The sequence below is a fragment of the Mollisia scopiformis genome (genome assembly GCF_001500285.1).
Source record: "Mollisia scopiformis unplaced genomic scaffold LY89scaffold_5, whole genome shotgun sequence".
In the NCBI taxonomy this organism is placed as follows: Eukaryota; Fungi; Ascomycota; class Leotiomycetes; order Helotiales; family Mollisiaceae; genus Mollisia; species Mollisia scopiformis.
The window spans coordinates 98912-119654 of NW_017263585.1; the positions used below are offsets into that span (position 1 = coordinate 98912).

General features: G+C 46.8%; 8 protein-coding genes across 8 annotated transcripts; 4 read left to right on the forward strand and 4 right to left on the reverse strand.

The window, feature by feature from the left end:
- Positions 1–24: 24 nt before the first annotated feature.
- Positions 25–1404, reverse strand: LY89DRAFT_577329 (histidine acid phosphatase-like protein; the record flags this gene model as incomplete). Its single annotated transcript, XM_018208885.1, has 1 exon — positions 25–1404. One exon carries the CDS (start codon positions 1402–1404, stop codon positions 25–27), a length of 1380 nt encoding a protein of 459 aa, XP_018075249.1.
- Positions 1405–1905: 501 nt separating this feature from the next.
- On the reverse strand, positions 1906–4465 carry LY89DRAFT_681535 (DEAD-domain-containing protein). The gene is made up of 2 exons (XM_018214318.1): positions 2756–4465; positions 1906–2709 (listed from the first exon to the last, which is right to left on the reverse strand). Exons 1-2 carry the CDS (start codon positions 4430–4432, stop codon positions 1957–1959), a joined length of 2430 nt encoding a protein of 809 aa, XP_018075250.1. The 5' UTR covers positions 4433–4465; the 3' UTR covers positions 1906–1956.
- Positions 4466–4842: 377 nt separating this feature from the next.
- LY89DRAFT_778544 (uncharacterized protein) lies at positions 4843–5788 on the reverse strand (the record flags this gene model as incomplete). The annotated part of the gene is made up of 3 exons (XM_018222218.1): positions 4843–5245; positions 5293–5674; positions 5743–5788. 3 exons carry the CDS (start codon positions 5786–5788, stop codon positions 5074–5076), a joined length of 600 nt encoding a protein of 199 aa, XP_018075251.1. The 3' UTR covers positions 4843–5073.
- A 471-nt stretch (positions 5789–6259) lies between these two features.
- LY89DRAFT_418273 (NADP-dependent alcohol dehydrogenase) lies at positions 6260–7917 on the forward strand. The gene is made up of 7 exons (XM_018207385.1): positions 6260–6541; positions 6601–6613; positions 6669–6854; positions 6913–7193; positions 7247–7318; positions 7365–7400; positions 7519–7917. The coding sequence occupies exons 1-7, from the start codon at positions 6300–6302 to the stop codon at positions 7709–7711; spliced, it is 1023 nt and encodes a 340-aa protein (XP_018075252.1). The 5' UTR covers positions 6260–6299; the 3' UTR covers positions 7712–7917.
- Positions 7918–8123: 206 nt separating this feature from the next.
- On the forward strand, positions 8124–8976 carry LY89DRAFT_729717 (uncharacterized protein; the record flags this gene model as incomplete). Its single annotated transcript, XM_018219404.1, has 3 exons — positions 8124–8168; positions 8258–8540; positions 8609–8976. 3 exons carry the CDS (start codon positions 8124–8126, stop codon positions 8974–8976), a joined length of 696 nt encoding a protein of 231 aa, XP_018075253.1.
- Positions 8977–10568: 1592 nt separating this feature from the next.
- On the forward strand, positions 10569–12960 carry LY89DRAFT_418302 (putative MFS multidrug transporter). Its single transcript, XM_018207386.1, has 2 exons — positions 10569–11223; positions 11271–12960. Exons 1-2 carry the CDS (start codon positions 10901–10903, stop codon positions 12880–12882), a joined length of 1935 nt encoding a protein of 644 aa, XP_018075254.1. The 5' UTR covers positions 10569–10900; the 3' UTR covers positions 12883–12960.
- Positions 12961–13378: 418 nt separating this feature from the next.
- LY89DRAFT_638575 (ABC transporter-like protein) lies at positions 13379–18402 on the forward strand. Its single transcript, XM_018211585.1, has 6 exons — positions 13379–13713; positions 13768–14596; positions 14646–15081; positions 15133–15159; positions 15215–15713; positions 15765–18402. The coding sequence occupies exons 1-6, from the start codon at positions 13621–13623 to the stop codon at positions 18315–18317; spliced, it is 4437 nt and encodes a 1478-aa protein (XP_018075255.1). The 5' UTR covers positions 13379–13620; the 3' UTR covers positions 18318–18402.
- On the reverse strand, positions 18381–19812 carry LY89DRAFT_681539 (glutathione S-transferase Ure2-like protein). Its single transcript, XM_018214319.1, has 3 exons — positions 19255–19812; positions 18986–19104; positions 18381–18873 (listed from the first exon to the last, which is right to left on the reverse strand). The coding sequence occupies exons 1-3, from the start codon at positions 19611–19613 to the stop codon at positions 18656–18658; spliced, it is 696 nt and encodes a 231-aa protein (XP_018075256.1). The 5' UTR covers positions 19614–19812; the 3' UTR covers positions 18381–18655.
- Between the last annotated feature and the right edge of the window lie 931 nt (positions 19813–20743).

Below are 20743 nucleotides of genomic sequence, written 5' to 3' on the forward strand. Positions count from 1 at the left end.
ACGCAGCATTAGCTCTTTCTATCTTCAATTCTCGCACACTCCATCAAAATCTCCATATATCTCCATACCCTTTTTAATTATTTCAGTGAATTTGTCGAAGCTGCAACTCGCACCAGGACCATCAGCACAACTTGGAATGGGCCTTGGAGAACTGTTGGCAATAACGCGGACGTATTCCATGTCATCTTCAGGGTCCATTGAGACGGTGTTACAAGTGAGCTTCTCTATGCCCACATGCCCAAGGAAGGGAATTAGTTCAGCCATCTTCCATGATCGACTCCAATTTATTCGATCCGTCGGAAATTCTTCTGCATATGAATTTGAGGAATCAAAGAGTCCGAGGGCTGTGGCAATGAAAGGAGGCACCTCCCTATGCGTAAAGGCAAGGAAGAAGCGTTGCCCATCGTCGTCAGGAACTTCTGGAACAGAACCTTCATGTTGGGGAGCATGAAACTTGGACATTAATTGCGACGTTGTGTTGAGCCATGGAAATCCGAGATATGGCGACAATGGGTTCCCATGTCCCACCATATGGGAGTATTTCAGATCCCAAGCGTACTCGTAGGACATCCACTCATCATCTGTGAAGACGTCACAGATCTTGCTCTTCTTTCCATTTATCGCGGATTCATAACCGCACAATTGCTGGAGGCCCATGATGTCACTCTCCTCCAACTCAACTGGCGAATACTTCTGCAATCGTTTGACGATTGGCACAGTATATCTTGACATGAATTGTCCTAGCTCTTCATTTCCAGGTTCTTTCGTAAAAGCATTACATGCTTTATGAGGATCTTGTGCATGGAATGACGATCTGTTCAGCAGTATTTCCTCCACCACTACCTTTTGTGGGAACACTTGCACAAATGCAGCAGCAGTATCTTTCGTTCGAGACTTCTTGTCGGCATATATCTTCTTGGTTGTAGGGACTAGCTTAGGATATCTCGAAAGCAGGTGCTTCCCAACGGCCTTCGAATCCTTGATGCCCTGAGGCGTAATTTGCTCCAATTGGTTGTCTGGGTCGTTTATCGGATTCTCCCATTTTGCAAAGAAAGATAATGGACCTTTCCACCCTTTTCTTCTCTTGCCTGATAATGCATCATAGGTGGTATTAAGCTTTTTCAAAAAGGGTTCGATATACCTCTCGTGATCGTCATCATTTGCGTAGATCGCAGCATGGCGTATGAGGTACGAAGCTGCTGTTACCTCACAGTGTCGTGGTGCTGTATGATCGAGGCCAGACCCAATTGCGTCGAAATAAGGTGAGATTCCTGGCAGATGGAGGAGGGCATCAAATTTGTAGCCTTCGGTGTGCGATTGAGGGAGGAAGGGTATCTGAGCGGATGCTACAAGTGAACATTGCGATAAAGTGACAAGCACCACGGTACTCCACGAAGAGAGCATTCTCAGAGTTGACATTCGCAATGTTGACAATTGCCGTACAAGAAACTTTAAAAGAAAGTTGTATGGATGACATCATCAGGGACCAACTCGAAGTCTTTTACCGAGATGGGGAGATGGGAAAGGGGCAATGAGACGAGTCACGTGGATGGATATTTTCCACATCTGGAATGACTTGAGCACTAACAATCGAAAGAACAGGTTGAACTGCTGCTGATGGGCGTGAGAAGGATATCAAGAATAGGCATATCCATGCATACATCGACGTGTGTGTATCCTTTCGAGCCCCATGATTTCTTGTGTGCTGAAGTCTGTATTCTATGGCAAAAAACCACAGTGATCCGGGTACATATATAAATATACCTATGCATAGACAGATGCACAAAATCTTCGAAATGAGATTAGTGACTAAACAAAACATACTTTAATATTCATGTGCGAATGTCACAGATGTGGGATAGAGAGCTACACAATTCTTGAAACTTCCACCATCAGTTCCGAAGAGTGCATTTCATACGATACTGTCTTTTCGATGATTTCAATTCGTCCTCATTACTATCTTTTCTTGCCAAATTTTCCAGGCTTAGCAAATTTGGAAGGAGGCTTACCACCTTTGACTTTCTTCTTCCCTCTACCCTCTTTCTTAGCAGCCAACAAAGCACCCTTGCCGTCTCTCTCGGCTCTTCCTTTCTTCCATACTTTCCCTTCCAATCGACTTTCTCTATCATCAAGTTTCTTCTTGTCCTTGTTGCTCAACTTGCCACCCTTCTTCTTTAGTATACTTTCGGCACCGTTGAGCTCCGCTTTACTAGCCTTCTTCGCAGCCAGTTTATCATGCTCGCTTTCGAACCAAGTTCGCTTGGGTCTGCCCTTGATTTCTTCTTCGTGAGCCATAATGTTCTCGCCCTTCTTCACTTGCATCTCGACTTGAGCGAGCTGTTTATCCTCCTTCTCCTCTACCAAGATTTCGTCAATTTCGTCAGCCATATCATCAACTTTCTTAGCCCATTCATCTGCCTCTGCCGCTTCGATCACTCGACTGACGATCTTAGCTCCCTGTGCACGGCCTGATTTGACAGCAGCTTTCACGACCTTTCTGTCCGGCTCTGCTGCGAGGGTACATGCACGACCTTGACGGCCAGCACGAGCTGTTCGACCGACTCTGTGAAGGTAAATTTCGTGTGATTGTGGGGCTTCATAGTTGATGACTGTATCAACGCCTTTGATATCTAGACCTCGAGATGCTAGATCCGTAGCCAAGAGGAAGGCAGCTTTACCGTCTCGGAAAGCCTCTACACTCGTAATACGCTGTTGATTGTTAAAAGATGTCGGAGACCACGTAAGACAACATTACCTGTTCTTGACTCATGCTGCCGTGCAGCTCAGTGGCCTTGAGTCCAGACAGTCCAAATATTACTCGGGCTCTATGAGCCTCTTTCTTTTGTCTAAAGAAGACGATGACCCGATTTGTGTAGATGTTTGAACAGAGGTATAACAAATACCCCATTCTCTTTGTCTCTCTTCCAGGCCGCAGACGAATGAACTCTTGTATCAAAGTACCTACAGTCTGCTTCTGTGAGTCTACCATTAATCTGACAGGCCTGCTCATTCCAACACGAATGAGATCGTCGACGGAAGAAGTCATTGTTGCAGAGAACAACATAGTCTGTCTCGATTTTGGTATAGTAGTCAAGATCTCGTTCAACTCGTCCGCAAAACCAGCTTCAAGCATCCGATCGGCCTCGTCGAGAACCAAAATTTCAAGAGCATCGACGGTGAAGCTTGCCGAATTTCGCATATGGTCAATAAACCGACCAGGAGTAGCAATGATAACATCTGGGCGAAGTCGCAGTTCTGCTTCCTGAACCTTAAGACTAAGACCGCCAACTGCCAAACAGAACTTAATATCAGTATGACTGGCTAGCTTTGTAGCAACAGCATGACATTGAATCGCCAGTTCACGAGTCGGCATGAGAACGGCAACTCTGCTAGTAGGTACTTTCTTAGGTCGATACAGAAGACGTTCCAGAACAGGTACAATAAATGCTGCAGTTTTCCCGGAACCTGTGACAGCTCCTCCAACTACATCTTTTCCTAGTAACGCAACGGGTATGGTCTTTGCTTGGATAGGCGTAGGTTGTGAGAATCCTACAGCTGCAAGACCTCGGAGAATTGGTCTGGATAAGGACATGCTCTGAAATGAGGTAGTGACAACAGCTTTGGCTCCCTTCTTCAGCTTCTCTTCTGGTGCAAAGAAAGCTTCACGGCGAGCTGCTTCTTCCGGATCTTCGTCTTTGTCTACCTCCTCATCGGACGAGCCTTCGGCGATATCGTCTGGGTGGGGAACATCAGTTGCTATTGACTCGTCGTCCGAATTTGCGTCCTTGTCTGCTTCCTCATCGGAGCCATCTGGTAGATTTTCGTCCCCAGATTCCTCCTCGTCGGACGCAACCCCCATACCGAAACCATCCTCTGCCATGAATTCATCTTCCTCCTCCTCCTCAAATTGCATCCCACCTGCATCCGCGTCCTCTCCATCCTCCTTCTCACTCGCACTTTCTTCGTCAGCCTCAATCTCCTCTGCAGCTTTCTTTCCTTCGCCTTTCTTCTCCCTTCTTCTTGCGATAATGTCGTCGATATCCACAGCTTTCTTATCACCGCCATTTATACCACCACTCAATCCTTTTCTCGCACTCTCGAAGCCCCACCCTTCGAATTCCTCCATAGCACCCTCCTTCCCATCTTCTAATTGGAATTCGAAATCTGAGTCCATGGCCCCATCATCCTCGTCTTTGGCTCCCCATGTTCCCTCGACTTCACTCTCATCCTCGCCCACATCCTTCTGTTTCTTCTTGTCTTTCTTCAATTTTTTCGCAGGAGGAGCGGAACTGGAGTCGAGTTTCCGCTTCTTGTTCTTCAATGGTAGAGGAGAGGCAGGAAGCTCTTCTTCTTCTTCAGGAAGGTTGTCTTCGTTGTCGGAGAGGGTCAAGACGAAATCGTCCTCTACTTTACGCTTCGTGGGAGGCGCCATCGTCCGAATTGGGATTTGCAATATTGAGCTTGCACTTTGCTGCTTGCTGCTTGTTGAGTTTTCCCATGAACTTTTTCTGGGTGCGGGCACTAGCGGATGGCAGAATCGCCGAATGGAGTTTGGTTTCAAGTTAGCGGTCAAGCTAGGAGATGCGGATGCCCTTTCGAATTCTAGTCTCCCTTGTGCATTCATGACCATTCGTTGATTTAAAATGGATGACTTAATATTCATTGCCATACATATTTGCTGCCTTCTTACCATCTCTTTTCCTCTACCACATCTTCATGCTCCGTAATGCTCATGACTGAGTCAGACACTCCCAAATACTAAAGTCCTGGCCCAACCACAGATATTCGAACAAAGTAGAACTATTATCAATTGAATAACTAACCGGAAACCTCGACATCAAGGGGTCCCTAGTGTCCAATTATCTACATTCAATATCATCTTAAATCCAACGAACATTATCAACTCCATCATTCTCCCTCATACAGTCATCACATTCAAACATTACTAGCTAACAAAAGAAAGGTGTAGTCAAGGTGCAAAGGACGTCTCAAAAGAGAGACCGGATCAACTCACTCCCACCAACTGTAATTCATATCGATATGTTGGCTGTGCCATCATCATCTTCTTCATGGTCACCACCATGTTCCCCAAATTCTTCCCGGATCCTCCGCCCGTAAGTATAGTGGCAAACACGGAGTAACGTATCGTTTCTGCATTAGAATACTGCTCATCATCGCGGTCAGAACGCATGCCATTGTGTGTTTCCGGTCTCCAACATGGTTACCCAAACGGGTGCTTTGAAAACTATAGAAGTTAGCGTGGCCTTTATGACCTTGGCAGGATGCACTCACGCATGGCCATGACTGTAGGAGTAGGCATTCAAGTATAAGGAATCCACTCTCCCACTATCCTTCTCCACGGCGATTTTGCTGGGAGGAACTGCACTGTATCCTGCACCAGCAATTGTATTTCTAGCTGAAAGTAACCAATCTAGACCGTCCTCAACACCGTTGTTCAGACGATCATCTGTGGCAGAGGTATCAACCTCCTCAAGAATCGGACTCTTAGCGTAGACAGCATAGTTGATATCGAGAACTAGGAGCTGAGCATGAGCTGCAAACTTCGAGTGCTGCCATGTTTCTCCACTATATAGTCGAGAGTGAGGTTCGTGTTTCGGAGCATAGCCTGGAAATGTTCGTTTGGCTATTGAAGAAGACGTTGGAAATGTTGCAACTAAAAGTATGAGTATGAACAGGCATAACGAGCGCATCTTTCTCTAGTAATTTGGCCTGAAGCCTGACAACAGGCTCTCAACCACGATGAAATCTTTGGAAGGAATAGAGACATTGATATAGTAGTGAAAGAAATTGCCTGGCAGTCCATTCCAATAATTAGGGCAGCTTGGTCAGTGAGATGTGGGGTAGATCTGGGTGGCATTCCGGGAAAGATGGAGATTAATGGTCTTTCCGACTCGAGCCTTAACGATATTCATGGATGCTGAGCCTACGACCTCACGAGGTCGTGCTCTACACAGCCAGAACTAGTGGCATGGTGAAGGAGGTCAGAGATCTTTCCAAGCACGAGCAACCGAGATGGAAAATCCACTTCCAGTTGATGAAGCGCTCGCTATACGAACTTATTCCGGAAACTCAATTCAATTTTGGATGGAAATGGGGCCTTTTATAGCTGAGCAATAATAACAAATTGATGTTTCGGATATTGTGGTTGTTAAAAAGGGGGTCGAGCGGGGAGCAGCAGACAGGGGTTAAGGAAGCTAGTTCTACGGCCACAACCGAATTCCTCCCGTTGCCATTTCATCATGCTCCATCCTTGAACACACTATCTTCTCACACCAAAGATGGCCTTTCAAAGCTTGACCTACCTCGCTGGCGATTCTGATGGACGAATCCATGTCAAGCACTCCAAGAGAGCTATTGGAGGTCTTGAAGTCCTTGTTCGAGTCTCCCACTCTGGCGTTTGTGGTACTGATGTCCACGACAGAACATCAGGTTGTGGACTTGGACATGAAGGCGTTGGAATTGTTGAAAAGATTGGAGATTGTGTGACTGCTGTGAATGTTGGTACGAGAGTTGGCTGGGGGTAAAGTTTTCATCCCGTTCTGTATTCTTGTTCCCAGTTGACACTTTGGTTTTCCTTAGCTGGCAGTTTGCGGTATTTGCACATGATATTTGCATCGGAACATTCTGGACAGCTAAGCCCTCAGTAGTCATGTGGCCACTGTCGAGAGTGCGTTTCCGGATATCGACAATATTGCCCCAAGTCTTGTGGTCAAAAGTATGGCGAGCTTGAACAGGGCGCATTCGGAGACTATGTAATCAAGCATCAAGATTTCGTCTATCCTATCCCTGAGAAGATCCAGTCAAAATACGCCGGTCCGCTCCAATGTGCTGGGGTAAGAATTTCACTTGTGACCCAACCATCTTTGCTGGATCTCAAGCTCATTGGCAAAGATTACAGTGTACGAAGCTTTGGATGTTGCTGGTGCCAAGCCTTCCGACCGAATTGGAATTGTTGGACTTGGTGGTCTTGGTCATCTCGCAGTACAGTATGCTCGAGCCTGGGGCTGTGATCCTGTTGTTTTCTCAATGAATTCTGCGAAGAAAGAAGATGCTTACAAGCTTGGAGCGAAAGAATTTCACATTATGCCTTCCTCTATAGAGGGTACGTTGAATGTCAGTGAAGGGGTGAATGTCCTACTCCTGTGTGGTGGTGCTCTGCCAGACTTGAGATTGTATGCTCTCCCGACTGCTTCTCCATTAAGCATTGAACATTGACGATATTCAGAATTATGCCGACACTTGCTCGTCGTGCTACGATTGTGCCCTTGATTATTCAAGGGCAGCCATTGGTCATACCGTGGGTTGAATTACTCTACTACATGAGCACTCATTTACTGTTACAGATACATGCCATTTATGCTACCTGGTCATCGTATAATGTGAGACTACAGTCCTGCCCAGATTCTCCTTTGCATCATCGCCGAAAGCTTTTTTGTGCTCGGAAGGCTCAAGCAAATCTTCAACCATTGCTATGCTTGACGCTGACATTCTGTATAGTGCTAGCACTGAAGCCTCTAGAAGTAATCACATCGCGGCCCTCACCTTCGCGGCGCGACATGGTATTCGACCTTGGATCGAAGAGTTTCCAATGTCTGCTGCAGGTCTGACAAAAGCCTTGGATGCACTCAAAGGTGGCAAAATCCGATACAGAGCGGTATTGAGCATTGATACTTGTTCAGATCTTCCATGAGGCAGCTAGATTTGAGATCAAATGATCCAGTGATCGATAATGAAACAACTGATACACTACCTTTGCTCGAAGTTGCTAGCAATCGTTGGAAACACATCGCGTTTACGAACAGGTTCCTTCACAAACTGCCTTTCGACGCTCAACAATTCTTCTCTCTCTTTCACCACTGAGTGTGAAGTCGAACCAAAGTCGTAAAAGTTGTGAAAGCCCAGCCTTCTTGCATCTTTCAGCTTTTGGGCTCTTCCCGCACTACCCCACCTTTGACATTCTGTGGCGCTGACTACTACGGTCAAGTGCAGCGTCATTCCTCTTACAAACAGACCACCTCTCCAAGCAAAGAACTTTCCCCCTTTATTAGACGAGCCCAGCTGATACTATATCTGCACGCTAAGCTACATCTTTCAGGGCTAAGATGTCAGATCCTGCTCCATACTTCACGGGGCCAACAACTCATTCTGTAAGTCAAATACCCACGCGTTTGTACTACAAGTTTCCTATTCATAGCATGCCGTCGCCTTCAATTGAATCTGATCATTTCCCTGATAGTGGCAAGAAATCCTCCCATCTGGATCCAACACAGGATCACCATGGCAATATGCCTACCCAGCCTGCCTTCCCGATCAAAGAATCCTCATGCTACCAATCAGACAAACCGCTCCCAACGAGGCAGTTGCTTCTCTTTTGACCACCCATGCCGCTATTGATGTCGCAGACGAGCTCGGAGAATACCTCGCTGAGATTGTCCGTGAATACAATCCGGAGGTCATCGTCGGTCTTCCTACCTTGGGATTGAGCGTTGCTAGAACGGTTGCTAAGGCTTTGGGTCATAGTGAGCTCTTTTTTGCTTCCCTCTTCGGACTCCTTCAGTTCCAAACACACAACTAACGACAATAAAAGAACGATACATTGCTCTTGGCTACTCACGCAAATTCTGGTACACGGACGCCCTTTCTACCCAAGTATCTTCCATCACGTCTCCCGACCATCTCAAGAAAATTTATGTAGATCCACATACTGTACCTCTTCTCACGGGTAAGAAGATCTTTATTATCGATGATGCAGTTTCGTCTGGTAAGACGTTGAAGATGAGTTGGGATTTACTGGAGAGTAGTAATGTGGGCTGTGAAGTCTTGGGTGCAGGCGTGATCATGAAGCAAGGAGAGAACTGGAGGGGTCAGCTGGGGCCAGACCGGGAGGAGAAGCTGAATTGGGTTTTCAACAGCCCGTTGTTAAGACGGGTAGATGGGGGTTGGGACACTAGGTAGTGGGTATTTCGTGAATGCTGTGACCTGAGGGGAGTTCATGGAAGATGAAGGGACCATGGATGGAACTACTTTGATTTTGGACGCAGTGTAAAGAGAGATTAGGATCTTTGCCTGAGTTTTTGCGAAATCACACTAACTGCCCAGGGTGATGAGCAGAAGACCTCACGGAGGATGTAAGAGGCACGTGACTCGATTTGAACCGAAGTTACCTGGGTAGATATTGATTAATTGGACATTGAGTATATAGACACTCATTGAAATCATACACGGGTAAAAATAGAAAAGATGAAATGAGGGTGTACAAAAACATTTCCAAAACGCTTCTAAGTTCTCGATTCATCCTCGGCGATTTGATGAGATATTCTTGCTAGACGATGGCAAACTTTGCATCAACTAGAATGGATCCATTTCCAAAAGAAAATTTGTCCTCATGATCATTCCTTCTGTACCATCTCTTGGTGAAGACTCGAAGGCAAACCATCAAACGCACCGAGCTGCTTGTAAGAACTATTGGTAGTTGACGGGCTCGCCACAAACGGAAGTCCGATCGATCGAGTGTAAGGTTAGTCGGCTCGCCGCGGGGCGTGATCAGTGCAGTGAGTGGATCCTGCTAGTCGGATAGAGAAAACGGCTTCTGGGATTACGATTCAGGATCAAGGACTTCTCGATGCTCTCTGATTCATAACCTTTTGCAACGACGAAAGACAAAGCCCAACCAACTCAATTGTCAAGATGAGACAAGCTGCCATAATGTGAGGTCCGATCTATCATGACAAGGCTTTTCAAGCTTTTCAAGCTTTCAGCAGATTATCCTCCAACGATCGGCTGTATTGCTTGTTCTCGGAGCCAAGCAAGCCTCTGGTAAGCGCTTGGTGTGGATTTGTTCGGATAGGAGATCACCGGATGCGCCAGCGGCTCAACGCTTGGCTGTGTGCTTCTACGGCACAGGGAAAGACGGCACTTCGAGATCACAAATGCAATTCCGATAAGTTGATTATTCCAACATTTACATTACCCGCGTTACTGGATGACTGAGACAAATTCTCATCATCGTACATATGCGAGCATGCACCCACTTTCAAGCATCTGAAGTGAAAGCAAGGACAAGGCTGAACGGGTGGAGCACGACTGGGGAAAAGAGTGATGTCATCAGATTGAAGAACTGCATCCCTCGTTCCTTCGACCTCGAACTCTCCCTTCGCACTACCCGCGCCGCAGAACTCTGTTCCATTTTCTGACAAGGGGCTGACACATGTCATCACTTTCCCCAGAATTTGCAAATACTGATGGTTGCTTTCCGACAGGATTTGCTTGTATCTTGCAGTAGAGAGATGGCGGAGAGTTGACCGCTTCGTAGATCTTCTCACGTCAAACCGAGTGGTCAGGGCTTGAGAAGACTCTTTCGATACGGCGGCTTGGCCGGTCTCTCTCTCAGATCCTAGCCACTTTTATCCTGGTATCCTCGTACCTTAATTGGAGCTACACGCGACAGAGTGTGGGGAGGGAAGACGCTTGTGCCGTGATATGCGGTCACCGTTTGTGCAACTAAGCCTCTAGGTCATCCACTTGGACTGCTAAGCAAGTGTTACCATGCTCTAGCACTGTGCTAGGGTCTTGTGCTCGCACTCTTCCTCGCCTTCCTCGAGAATGATCACGGCCGTTGGACCCTATGACGTCGAATTTTCTATCTACCCCTCCCCCATGGGAAGAAATATATGGGTCCAGGAGGGTATCCCACTTTCTCTCCTCATTTTATAAGTTCGCTCGGAACCCGCTATCCTGGACCGGTGCTCAAGTTCGTTTGCAACGGCCCAGAGCTAATCTAATTCCTATGGTGGAATTCTTTTCTTCACACAAAATTTATACCATTGCTCCCTCCGCTCCTTGCCTACTCTGAAGACTGAGCAGCAACAATAAACCCAACATGGCGACGCCAAACAACCTTGATGATGTGCCAAACACACATCATGAACAGGAAATCCTGGACGAGAAAGCTGGGAGACCGAACGGAATTGATTCGGAGACTTCGTCAGCAACAAAGTTGGAGCAAGGCGAAGGAATAGAGAATTCTCCTCCGAATGATGGCTATGCTCACCCACGTTTTGGTGCGAATCGAGTCATCAGCGCCAACAGAGACGCAGAAGACCTCCCAAATGTTGAGAAGGCTGGTACTTACGACAAGATCGAATTGACAGAAGACATGTGCTATGATGAGCTGGGATACGCATTTCCGGAGTGGAAGAAATGGTATGTACTTATCAATCACTGAAGAAGCCAGTGCTGACTCCTTCTAGGACCATTCTGACTGTCATTTTCCTTGTCCAAGTCTCTATGAACTTTAACACCAGTTTATATTCAAACGCCATTGATGGCATCTCGGCAGAATTTAACGTCAGTGCACAAGGTGCCCGATGCGGTGCGATGATTTTCCTAGTACTGTACGCTTTCGGTTGTGAGCTTTGGGCACCCTGGAGTGAGGAATTAGGACGAAAGCCTATTCTTCAAGCCAGTTTGTTCTTGGTCAATCTCTGGCAATTGCCTGTGGCGTTAGCACCCAACTTCGCTTCAATAATGGTCGGCCGAGCTTTGGGTGGTCTTTCATCCGCCGGAGGCTCCGTCACACTTGGAATGATTGCAGACATGTGGGAAGCAGACAACCAACAATACGCTGTCGCTTTCGTCGTCTTCTCTTCGGTTGGAGGTTCCATTCTCGGCCCTATCGTTGGTGGTTTCAGTGAAGCATATTTGGACTGGCGCTGGTCTATCTGGATCCAACTTATCTTCGGAGGTTTCGTGCAACTACTACACTTCGTCCTTGTACCGGAAACCAGAACAACTGTTATGATGGATAAGATCGCGAAAAAGAGGCGTAAGACTGGGCAAGATACGAACATCTGGGGACCTAATGAGCTTGTACCATTCAAGGATCGTTTCTCGGCAAAGGAAATCCTAATTACATGGATCCGACCTTTCAAGATGTTCTTGACGGAACCCATCGTCCTCACGCTGTCCCTTCTCAGTGGTTTCTCCGATGCTTTGATCTTCATGTTCATTCAATCCTTCTCGTTAGTGTATAAGCAGTGGGGTTTTGGTACCGTCGAGTTGGGCTTGGCATTCATTCCTATCGGCATCGGTTATTTCATCGCATGGCTCTCCTTCATTCCCGTCATCAAGCGCAATATCAAAGAGCGACAAGCAAAGCCCGATGACGAGAAAGCCCAATACGAATCTCGTCTTTGGTGGTTGCTGTACACTGCGCCGTGTCTCCCCATCGGACTGATCGGATTTGCTTGGACTTCAACTGGACCACCAATTCACTGGATTGGATCCATGGTCTTTGCCGCAATCGTTGGTATCGCCAACTATAGTATTTACATGGCCACCATCGACTATATGATCTGTGCCTATGGCCCTTACTCTGCTTCGGCCACTGGTGGTAACGGCTGGTCCAGAGATTTCCTTGCTGGTGTCTTGACGATTCCGGCAACTCCTTTCTTCACCAATATTGGCAACAATCCTCTTGCGGATGCCTCGACGATTCTCTGTAAGTTGCTTTCAACGCAGTTTTCATCTCATAATGCTAACAATTTAACAGTCTGTATCTCATTTTGTTTGGTCATTGCTGTGTATGTCATTTATTGGAAAGGACCGGTCCTCCGAAAGCGTTCACCATTTGCGCAACAATTGTCCGATGCTCGACAGGAGGCAGAGCCTGGACGCCGTCTCTCCAGAATATCGTCAAATGCTCGACGAAGCTCAAACGCTAGATCCCAACAAGATCTTCGTATTAGACAGAATATGGGTAGTCGACAGAACAGTTATGCGGGTCACAGAACACCACAGAGAACGCCAATGGGGAGCAGAAAGAATAGTCATGCTGCTCTGCCCCACAAGGCTCAGGTCTAAAGAGCATACAAAATGTAATTTTAATTGTACAAATAGGGTGCAGTATGGGTTGGCGTTGCACATATAGGTATGCACATATGATCAGGAGTTGTGTAATAGGTGCATGGGTTAGCGTAAATAATAAAACCACCTGGAGATACCTATATACCTATATACTATTTGTATATGAATGCCACAGTACCAAGATTTTCAAGCGAGCGAATGTGTAACGAGAAAGAACATAGGAAAAGGGGATTCAATGCAATCACGTGGCCATATAAAGTCTCACCCCGCACTCAAGAAAAAGGCATCAAACTCCTACATGAAACTTCTCATAATTATACTCAGAATGATCCTCACGATCTACCAATGCTGTGCCTTAATGGATAATCGTGCTGGATCTAACAGGATGCATTCTTCCCAATGGACCGTAAGTGGGGTTGTCGACAGCGGGGCACCAATCCACTGCACAGTGGGGAAAGCGAACCAACGACGAAGGTAACGTTTCCACATCCATCACGGAGCTCATAGGACTCCGTGCCATTTCACTTCACTGATATGAAGCTGGGAAGTATCAATTGATTCACTTCGCTCTTTTTTCTTGCAGTCTTGGCGATGTTCGACGACAATTGATGCAAGGGATGCGAGGATGAGTTGACGTATTGGGCCAGGCCTCGGGATATTATCAACCGACTAGAAGCGGTGAATCTGGACTTCCGAAGAACATACAATTGAAGAAGAAGGATTTAAAGAGCAAAAATGGCTCTGTTCAAGATCCAGGATGGGGTTACAAGGGGGTATTATCTCCCTTCGTTTCGTGATGAAGTCTCAGTTTCATCTTCGGGTTTCTGGGTAAGCATCCAGTCCACCATCTATCACGTGAAGTCACCATTAACTTCTTTCCAGGACCCAACCAATGCTCGTTTCACACCTGAAGCTTTGCCATACGTCTCAGCTATTCCTGCTGTAGTAGCAGCTCTCATCCTTCTTGGCTACATCTTCAAGCTCCTGCCAAAAGGAGTCTTGACGCCGAGATGGACCGAGCCGTTTGTCGAGGAACCGAAGGAGATTATGGATGACCTTACTTCGAAAGAGAAGCCAAGTTTTGGAAGACTGACTTTGGCTCTTTTCGTTGTTTCAGTCGTTGGCCTTGGGCTTCAGACCTTGACGGTCTTTTACCCTACGTTTCGATCCTTGATGGTATATCCTGCTGCATCTTGGGGTGTTGCCTGTCTCCTTATTGCAATATGCCGACCTGTGACTACGCCAAAGTCACTTTTGATTCTATATTGCACAATTGCTGCAACTCAACTTATTGTTCTTGTTGATGGCACTATACGCCTCAGCGAGAAGGATGTTCCAACGATTCTTGCGATCCTCACTTCTATGGTCTCCATCGCCATTATCCTCATCATGCCAATACGACACCCATCTCGCCCCTCAACTTCCATCAGCGCTCCTTTTAGTGAGCCAACGTCTTCTCTTCGCAGTCCAGAAGACAATATGACTCTGCTTCAGTTCATGACCGTCTCGTGGATGAAACCTCTAATTGAGGTTGGGAATAAGAGACAGTTGAACGATGACGATGTCTGGGGACTTGGTTATGAGTTCAAGCATAGGATGTTGCATGATGGATTCAGAGAACTAAAGGGCAGTGTTTTGAGAAGATTGCTTGAAGCGAATGGGATTGATCTTGTTATCATGAGTGTGTTAGCTATTATTGAGTTGGCAGCTAGTAAGTCCTCCTTCACCCCTCTAGATATTCCCTACTGACCTCTCCACAGATTTTTCAGTACCGGTTCTGCTTCAAAAGATTCTGCAGAGCATGGAGAATCCGTTAGCACCGAGACGAGCAGCTCTCAATTACGCCGTCTTGTCATTGGTAGTTCGGCTCATCGTCGCTCAGTCGTCAGTCTTCACATTATGGTTTGGGAGACGTGCGTATGAGAGGTCGAGAGGAGAGATGATCACGATGTTATATGAGAAAACTCTTTCGAGAAAGGTTGTGAGTCTCAGCAGCAAACCTGTTGCGGAAGCGAACGGGGAGGGGCTTGCGAACGGCAACGGGAATGGGAATTTCAAGCATGAGGACTCGTCTCGTTTGGGGAAAGTTAGGAATTGCTTGATGATGCCATTTCGTTGGTTGAGCGTCAAGTCGAAGTCGAAAAAGGCCAAGAAAAAGGATACGGCGTCAATGGGAAAGATTATGAATCTCATGCGGTAAGCTTTATTCATAGCATCTGAATTGCAGGTTGCTAACGCAGATCGTAGTTTCGATGCTTATGAAGTTGCTCAAAGGTAAGTACTTTGTTCCGGGAGTGCTGACGTATCTGTTTGTTAACATAATCTTTAGATTCTGGGAATTCTCCTCGATAGTCTCACAGCCACTGGCCCTCATCTTCTCAGTCGTTCTCATTTGGCGCCTCCTCGGCTGGCCCTGCCTGATAGGTATAATAACAGTTTTCTTCGCCCAGGCTGTCAACGCTCTGCTTGCCCGCGCCCTCTTGTACTGGGAGCGAGAACGCCGGGTAGCAACTGATACCAAACTCCACAAAATCTCGCAACTAGTAGATGCTATCCGCCATCTTCGATACTATGGCTGGCAAGATGTTTGGCTCACTAGAATTATGGAATCAAGACAGCACGAGTTGAAGCTCAGAATTATCACTAGTATCTGGAGGATCCTCATCAGTTTCACGAATACATTTGCCAGTGGCATGTTTCCCGTCGTGGCTTTTTGGGCGTACACGGTGCTGGCAGGACAGCCACTGAGGGTTGATATTGCGTTTCCTGCGTTGCAGCTTTTTAGTATGCTGGAGACTAGTTTGAGAGATTTGCCGAACCTTATAACAGTGAGTGTCTCAGACCCCAAAGTCTAGATGCATGCTAATATGAAAATGCAGGTACTTTTGAACGCCAAAGTCTCCGTGGGGCGATTGGAGGAGTTCATGAGAGAACCAGACAAAGAAGAAACCGATTTTACACCAAGTAGCAAGATTGAGATGAAGCACGCTTCTTTCGCTTGGCCGGGTTCCAAAGAGCCCGTTTTACGCGACATCAACTTATCTTTCGAGCCTGGTCTCAATGTCATTTGCGGCGAAGTTGGAGCTGGCAAGACAGCGCTCTTACAAGCTTTGCTTGGTGAGCTCGATCAACTGGATGGCGAATATCATCGAACAAATGAGATGGTGGGGTATTGTGGCCAAACTCCGTGGTTACAGAGCATGAGTATCCGTGAGAATATTCTGTTTTCGGCTCCGTATGAAGAGGCCCGGTACAGACAGGTTCTGGAAGCCTGTGCTTTGATCCCAGACATGGCCAACTTCAAGCATGGTGATTTGTCCATGGTGGGGGAGAATGGAGTTGGGTTGTCAGGAGGACAGAAAGCTCGTGTCTCTTTGGCAAGGGCTATTTATTCGAAAGCCAATATCCTTCTCCTGGACGACCCACTTTCGGCCCTGGATCATCAGACCGCGGATTACATTGTTCGAAGATGCATCGCCGGACCACTAGTGAGAGATAGAACGACTATTCTAGTTACACATCGCACCGAATTGTGTCTTGGAATGGCACAACAAGCCGTTCAAATTGACAATGGCCGAGCTACACTCCTCGATCCAGACACGATTCCTTTCGAAGAGCTTCACCGCATGAAATCTTCAGACTCGGCAAATGAAGATGGTGGGGAAGAGAAACAAGTTGAGACCTCAGCACCAGACAAATTCATTGAAGAAGAGTTCCGTGCCCATGGTGGAGTTCAAGCTTCAGTGTATTGGGAGTACATCAAAGCAGGAAAACTGAAATGGTGGTTCGTCCTGATCGTCGCACTTGCTTTGTACCGACTTATCGAGGTTGGAGAAACTTGGTTCTTGAAACAGTGGGGTGAGGCATATGGTTCCGAAGTAAAAGAACAATCATCAGGACCATTCGATGATCTTCCCTCACCTGAAGTCGACATTCGCCCTTGGCTCATTGGTTTCTTCTTGCTCGCTGCAGCTCAGTCAATAGCCTTCTTGGTCTCTCAAGGCTTCATGTTGGTCATCATCTATAAAGCTGGAAAAGAGCTTTTCGAAAGAGTCATGACGATGGTTACTCATGCTACTTTCCGATTTTACGATATCACACCTGTCGGACGTTTGATGAATCGTCTCACATCTGATATCAATACCGTGGATGGTAATATCAGCAACCAGTTCCAGAATGTTGCCATGCTATCTATTGCCTGGATATCGTCGATTGTAGTCATTGGATCGGTCACATCTCTCTTCTTGGTCTTTGCCATTGGATTGACAATTGGATTTGTTATTATATTCCTACATTTCCTTCCAACTTCACAAAGTCTTCGCCGTCTGGAGATGGTATCATTGACTCCTCTGATCTCAAACTTCGGAGCTCTAACAGATGGCCTAACGACAATTCGAGCATACTGCGCCTCGTCTCGCTTCCAAGACCGAGTTATTGCGGTCACCGATAATTTCCAGAAAATGGACCACTTCTATTGGAGTCTTCAAGCTTGGCTCATGTATCGATTCGATACCCTCTCTGCCACATCAACATTCATCCTTACCGTGCTCGCTCTATACACTGGCGTATCAGCTGGCCTCACGGCATTTGTTCTCACAGCATCATCGAAATTCGTAAATTCAACCCATGCTCTCTGCAAACAATATGGCCAACTCCAAATGGACTTCGTCTCGGTTGAACGTGTCGTCGAACTCTTACACCTCGAACAAGAAGCACCAGGGAAAGTTGAGCCACCAGCCTATTGGCCATTATACGGCAGCGACATCGTCTTCGAAAATGTTACAATTCGATACGCTCCTCATCTCGATCCAGCATTGACAGATGTCTCCTTAACAATCAAAGGTGGTTCAACCACTGCATTGATCGGCCGCACAGGTTCAGGAAAGAGCACGCTGGCACTTTCCCTCCTTGCTACTACCCTCCCAACATCTGGTCGGATTCTGATAGACGGAATCGACATCTCGACAGTAAACCTGCAAGCACTACGCAAACGAGTAACATTCCTCGCCCAAGAACCCGTCTTATTTCCCGGCACGATGCGACAGAACCTCGACCCGCTAGAGGAGTACAGCGACGTAGAATGCTCCTCCGTACTCTCCAAGATCGCTGCTCGTCACGAATGGAGTCTGGACACACATATTGATACTGGAGGCAAGAATCTAAGTCAAGGACAGAGACAGTTGGTGGGATTAGCGAGGGCGTTGTTGAGGCGGAGTCCGATTGTGGTTATGGATGAGGCGACGGCGAGTATTGATCGGGAGACGGCGGGGAGGATACAGGAGCTCTTGAGGAGTGAGATGAAGGAAAGCACCGTTATTACGATTGCGCATAGGGTGGAGGCCGTTAGGGGGGCTGAGTATTGTGTTGTGCTTGGGAAGGGGAGGATTGAGGAGGTTGGGAGGGCGAGCGAGATGAAGGGGAGGATGGAGTGAGTGGGTGAGTTTGTTAGGAATAGAATGGGGAAACGGTGAGATGATCTGCGATATGATGGATCTCAACTCTTACTTGAAAATATAGACATTCGACTTTGCATAAACCTAGAAAACTATTTCTTCTCAGACAAGAAGGAGTGGCTGGTGAACATCTAATGAGATCCAATTCCCTCTTTGACATCTGACATCATAGCAACATCACACTAACTCGTCATCCCAAAGAAGACTACACTTCATCTGATTTCTCACACCAATATCAAAAGCAACACTACCTTCGAATCTAGCCCCCATCCCCACTCATCACGCCACCCCTACACTGCAAAACCTCCAAAATCTCATCACATAGGCCTATCAGCTCTCTCCCCATAAATCTCCCTATTCTTCACCTTCTTCTCATCAAGCACCTTCTTGACACCAGGCACGGCACTCATCTCCTCGATCCACCTCTGGACATGCGGGAACTCCGTTTTCGCGGCGAAGAAACGAGGAGTGACTTTCTCGAAGGCGAATTCTTGCCAGGGGAGGAAGGAGAGGTCTGCGTAGGTCATTTTGTTTCCTGGGAGGGTGGGGTTAGTTTGGGAGGGTAAAGGAATTGTGTGTGGGTGAACAGGAAAGGGGGCACAAGATTTTGGTGAAAAGAGAAGTGTTGTAGGGAGGATTTGACTTGCCCACGAGCCATTGGTGAGTGGAGAGGTGCTTGTCTAGGACGGCGGAGACGCGTTTGATCTCGTTGATGTAGCGGGCGATGCAGGACTCGATCTTTTCTGGATGTAGACTCATGAACCAACTGTGGAGAAATATAAGCAGTGCTCACTTGTTGGCAAAAGTCGAGTAAGATCCGAATTGAGTAAAGCTGTATGAGATGCGAAAGAGAGATAAAGTTTCATTTAAGGAGGGTGAAGTATGGCGAGATTTAGAGTAGATGATGGTCACTTACACAGCCTGACCAAAGTAAGGTCCTTGTCCACTCATTTGGAAGTGCAACCATTGTTTACACAAGTAGTACTCCTCAGTGCCCGGCTCATAGCTGAGATTAAACTCTGGATCATACTTTTCGACCAGGTATTCTATAATAGCTCCTGATTCCCAGAGCTTGATGCCATTGTTGAGATCCTCAAGAGTAGGAAGACGACCGTTGGGGTTGAGTTTCGTGTACTCTGGACCTTTGATGTCGGTATAGGGAACATACACTGCCTCGTGTGGGATGGAGAGGGTGTTGAGAACCAATGAGACTTTGGCTGGGTTAGGGCCAAGAACTCCACCGTAGAGAGTGAGAGGTTTGATGGTTGCTGTCATTTTTGGTTTTAGTTTTGATTTTGACAAGAAAAATGAATAGAGGAATGGCTCGAAATGATATTCTGAGCTGGCAGATCTATCTTTCAACGAAAGAAAGGGCGAGCTTTATACTTATTCATATTCTTCTTCCCTCCATCATCACACAAGAATTTTGTTTCCCAAGGAAATGGAATCCTCTCAACATTCTCGGGGACTGATATTAAGCCGCCTTACTCCAATGCGTATTCAATAGGACACAAGACAAGCATCATCTCAGCTGGAGAGGCTCAATGGTGGAGCATGATGCAGGGGGTTTGCAGCACAGATCACCGAGCTTACAAATTGAGCGCTGAAATTTGGCGGGGTTGACAGAATCGCGGATACGGAAAAGGATGGTTGGACATACGGAAAAGGGTATGTTTCGTGCTTCGGCGGTACCAGGTGTGAGCAAGGACTCCGCCGGAAAGAAGAGGTCGCCGAGAGACATTGTCAATTATAAGGTTATCAGACATTCAAAACATGTTCAGCCTTGAAGTGACTTCAAGCTTTTTCATGATTTTCCGAGCTCATGTCACCTGATTGATTGACATTTCGCATGGGTTGATTAGATGTTTTGGACAAATGGACACTGTTATGGAGAGAAAGTCTAGCTACGAAGCCTAAGAACGAAGTCTCCCGGGGTCCTCTTTCACGTCACGTGTGTGTTCACGACATGTGACCCAGACAACCAAACGTGATGCATGAATTCATCACTCCGCCTTCATTGAACGGACAATGGACCAAAGTATACAGCAAACGCATGTACTATTAGATCTGCCGAAGGAAGTATGGTATGGACTTCCAAATCGGCACCTTGCCCGCGGTATTCATCATCAAGAGTGGATGTCCTCCGTCTCGCACTCAACCGGTGAATCATTTCGTTAAAATGAGCAGACGGGTTCTCATGATAGAAGTTCTCGATTTGGTCTACGAGAAAAGAGCAAGATGTACAAAGGAACATAGACAAATAAGCGGACGCAGCAAGAGAACCATTGTCAACAAATTCAAACGGGACAAACTTGGAGACTTTGTCTACTAAACAAGACCTCAGTCTGTTCGACAAGTATCAACTAGACGACTTCTGGATTAATTAGGTCCAGAGAATACTTTGA

Coding starts and splice junctions, on each gene's coding strand:
- LY89DRAFT_681535 (XM_018214318.1), bottom strand. CDS start 4,432: ATGGCGCCTCCCACGAAGCGTAAAGTAGAGGACGATTTCGTCTTGACC. Junction 2,710..2,755: donor GCAGCATGAGTCAAGAACAG/GTAATGTTGTCT, acceptor AACAATCAACAG/CGTATTACGAGTGTAGAGGC.
- LY89DRAFT_418273 (XM_018207385.1), top strand. CDS start 6,300: ATGGCCTTTCAAAGCTTGACCTACCTCGCTGGCGATTCTGATGGACGA. Junction 6,855..6,912: donor GTCCGCTCCAATGTGCTGGG/GTAAGAATTTCA, acceptor TCATTGGCAAAG/ATTACAGTGTACGAAGCTTT. Junction 7,401..7,518: donor CTACCTGGTCATCGTATAAT/GTGAGACTACAG, acceptor CATTCTGTATAG/TGCTAGCACTGAAGCCTCTA.
- LY89DRAFT_418302 (XM_018207386.1), top strand. CDS start 10,901: ATGGCGACGCCAAACAACCTTGATGATGTGCCAAACACACATCATGAA. Junction 11,224..11,270: donor TTTCCGGAGTGGAAGAAATG/GTATGTACTTAT, acceptor GACTCCTTCTAG/GACCATTCTGACTGTCATTT.
- LY89DRAFT_638575 (XM_018211585.1), top strand. CDS start 13,621: ATGGCTCTGTTCAAGATCCAGGATGGGGTTACAAGGGGGTATTATCTC. Junction 13,714..13,767: donor TTTCATCTTCGGGTTTCTGG/GTAAGCATCCAG, acceptor ACTTCTTTCCAG/GACCCAACCAATGCTCGTTT. Junction 15,160..15,214: donor GCTTATGAAGTTGCTCAAAG/GTAAGTACTTTG, acceptor CATAATCTTTAG/ATTCTGGGAATTCTCCTCGA.
- LY89DRAFT_681539 (XM_018214319.1), bottom strand. CDS start 19,613: ATGACAGCAACCATCAAACCTCTCACTCTCTACGGTGGAGTTCTTGGC. Junction 19,105..19,254: donor CCTTACTTTGGTCAGGCTGT/GTAAGTGACCAT, acceptor ATTTCTCCACAG/TTGGTTCATGAGTCTACATC. Junction 18,874..18,985: donor CACTCACCAATGGCTCGTGG/GCAAGTCAAATC, acceptor CCACCCTCCCAG/GAAACAAAATGACCTACGCA.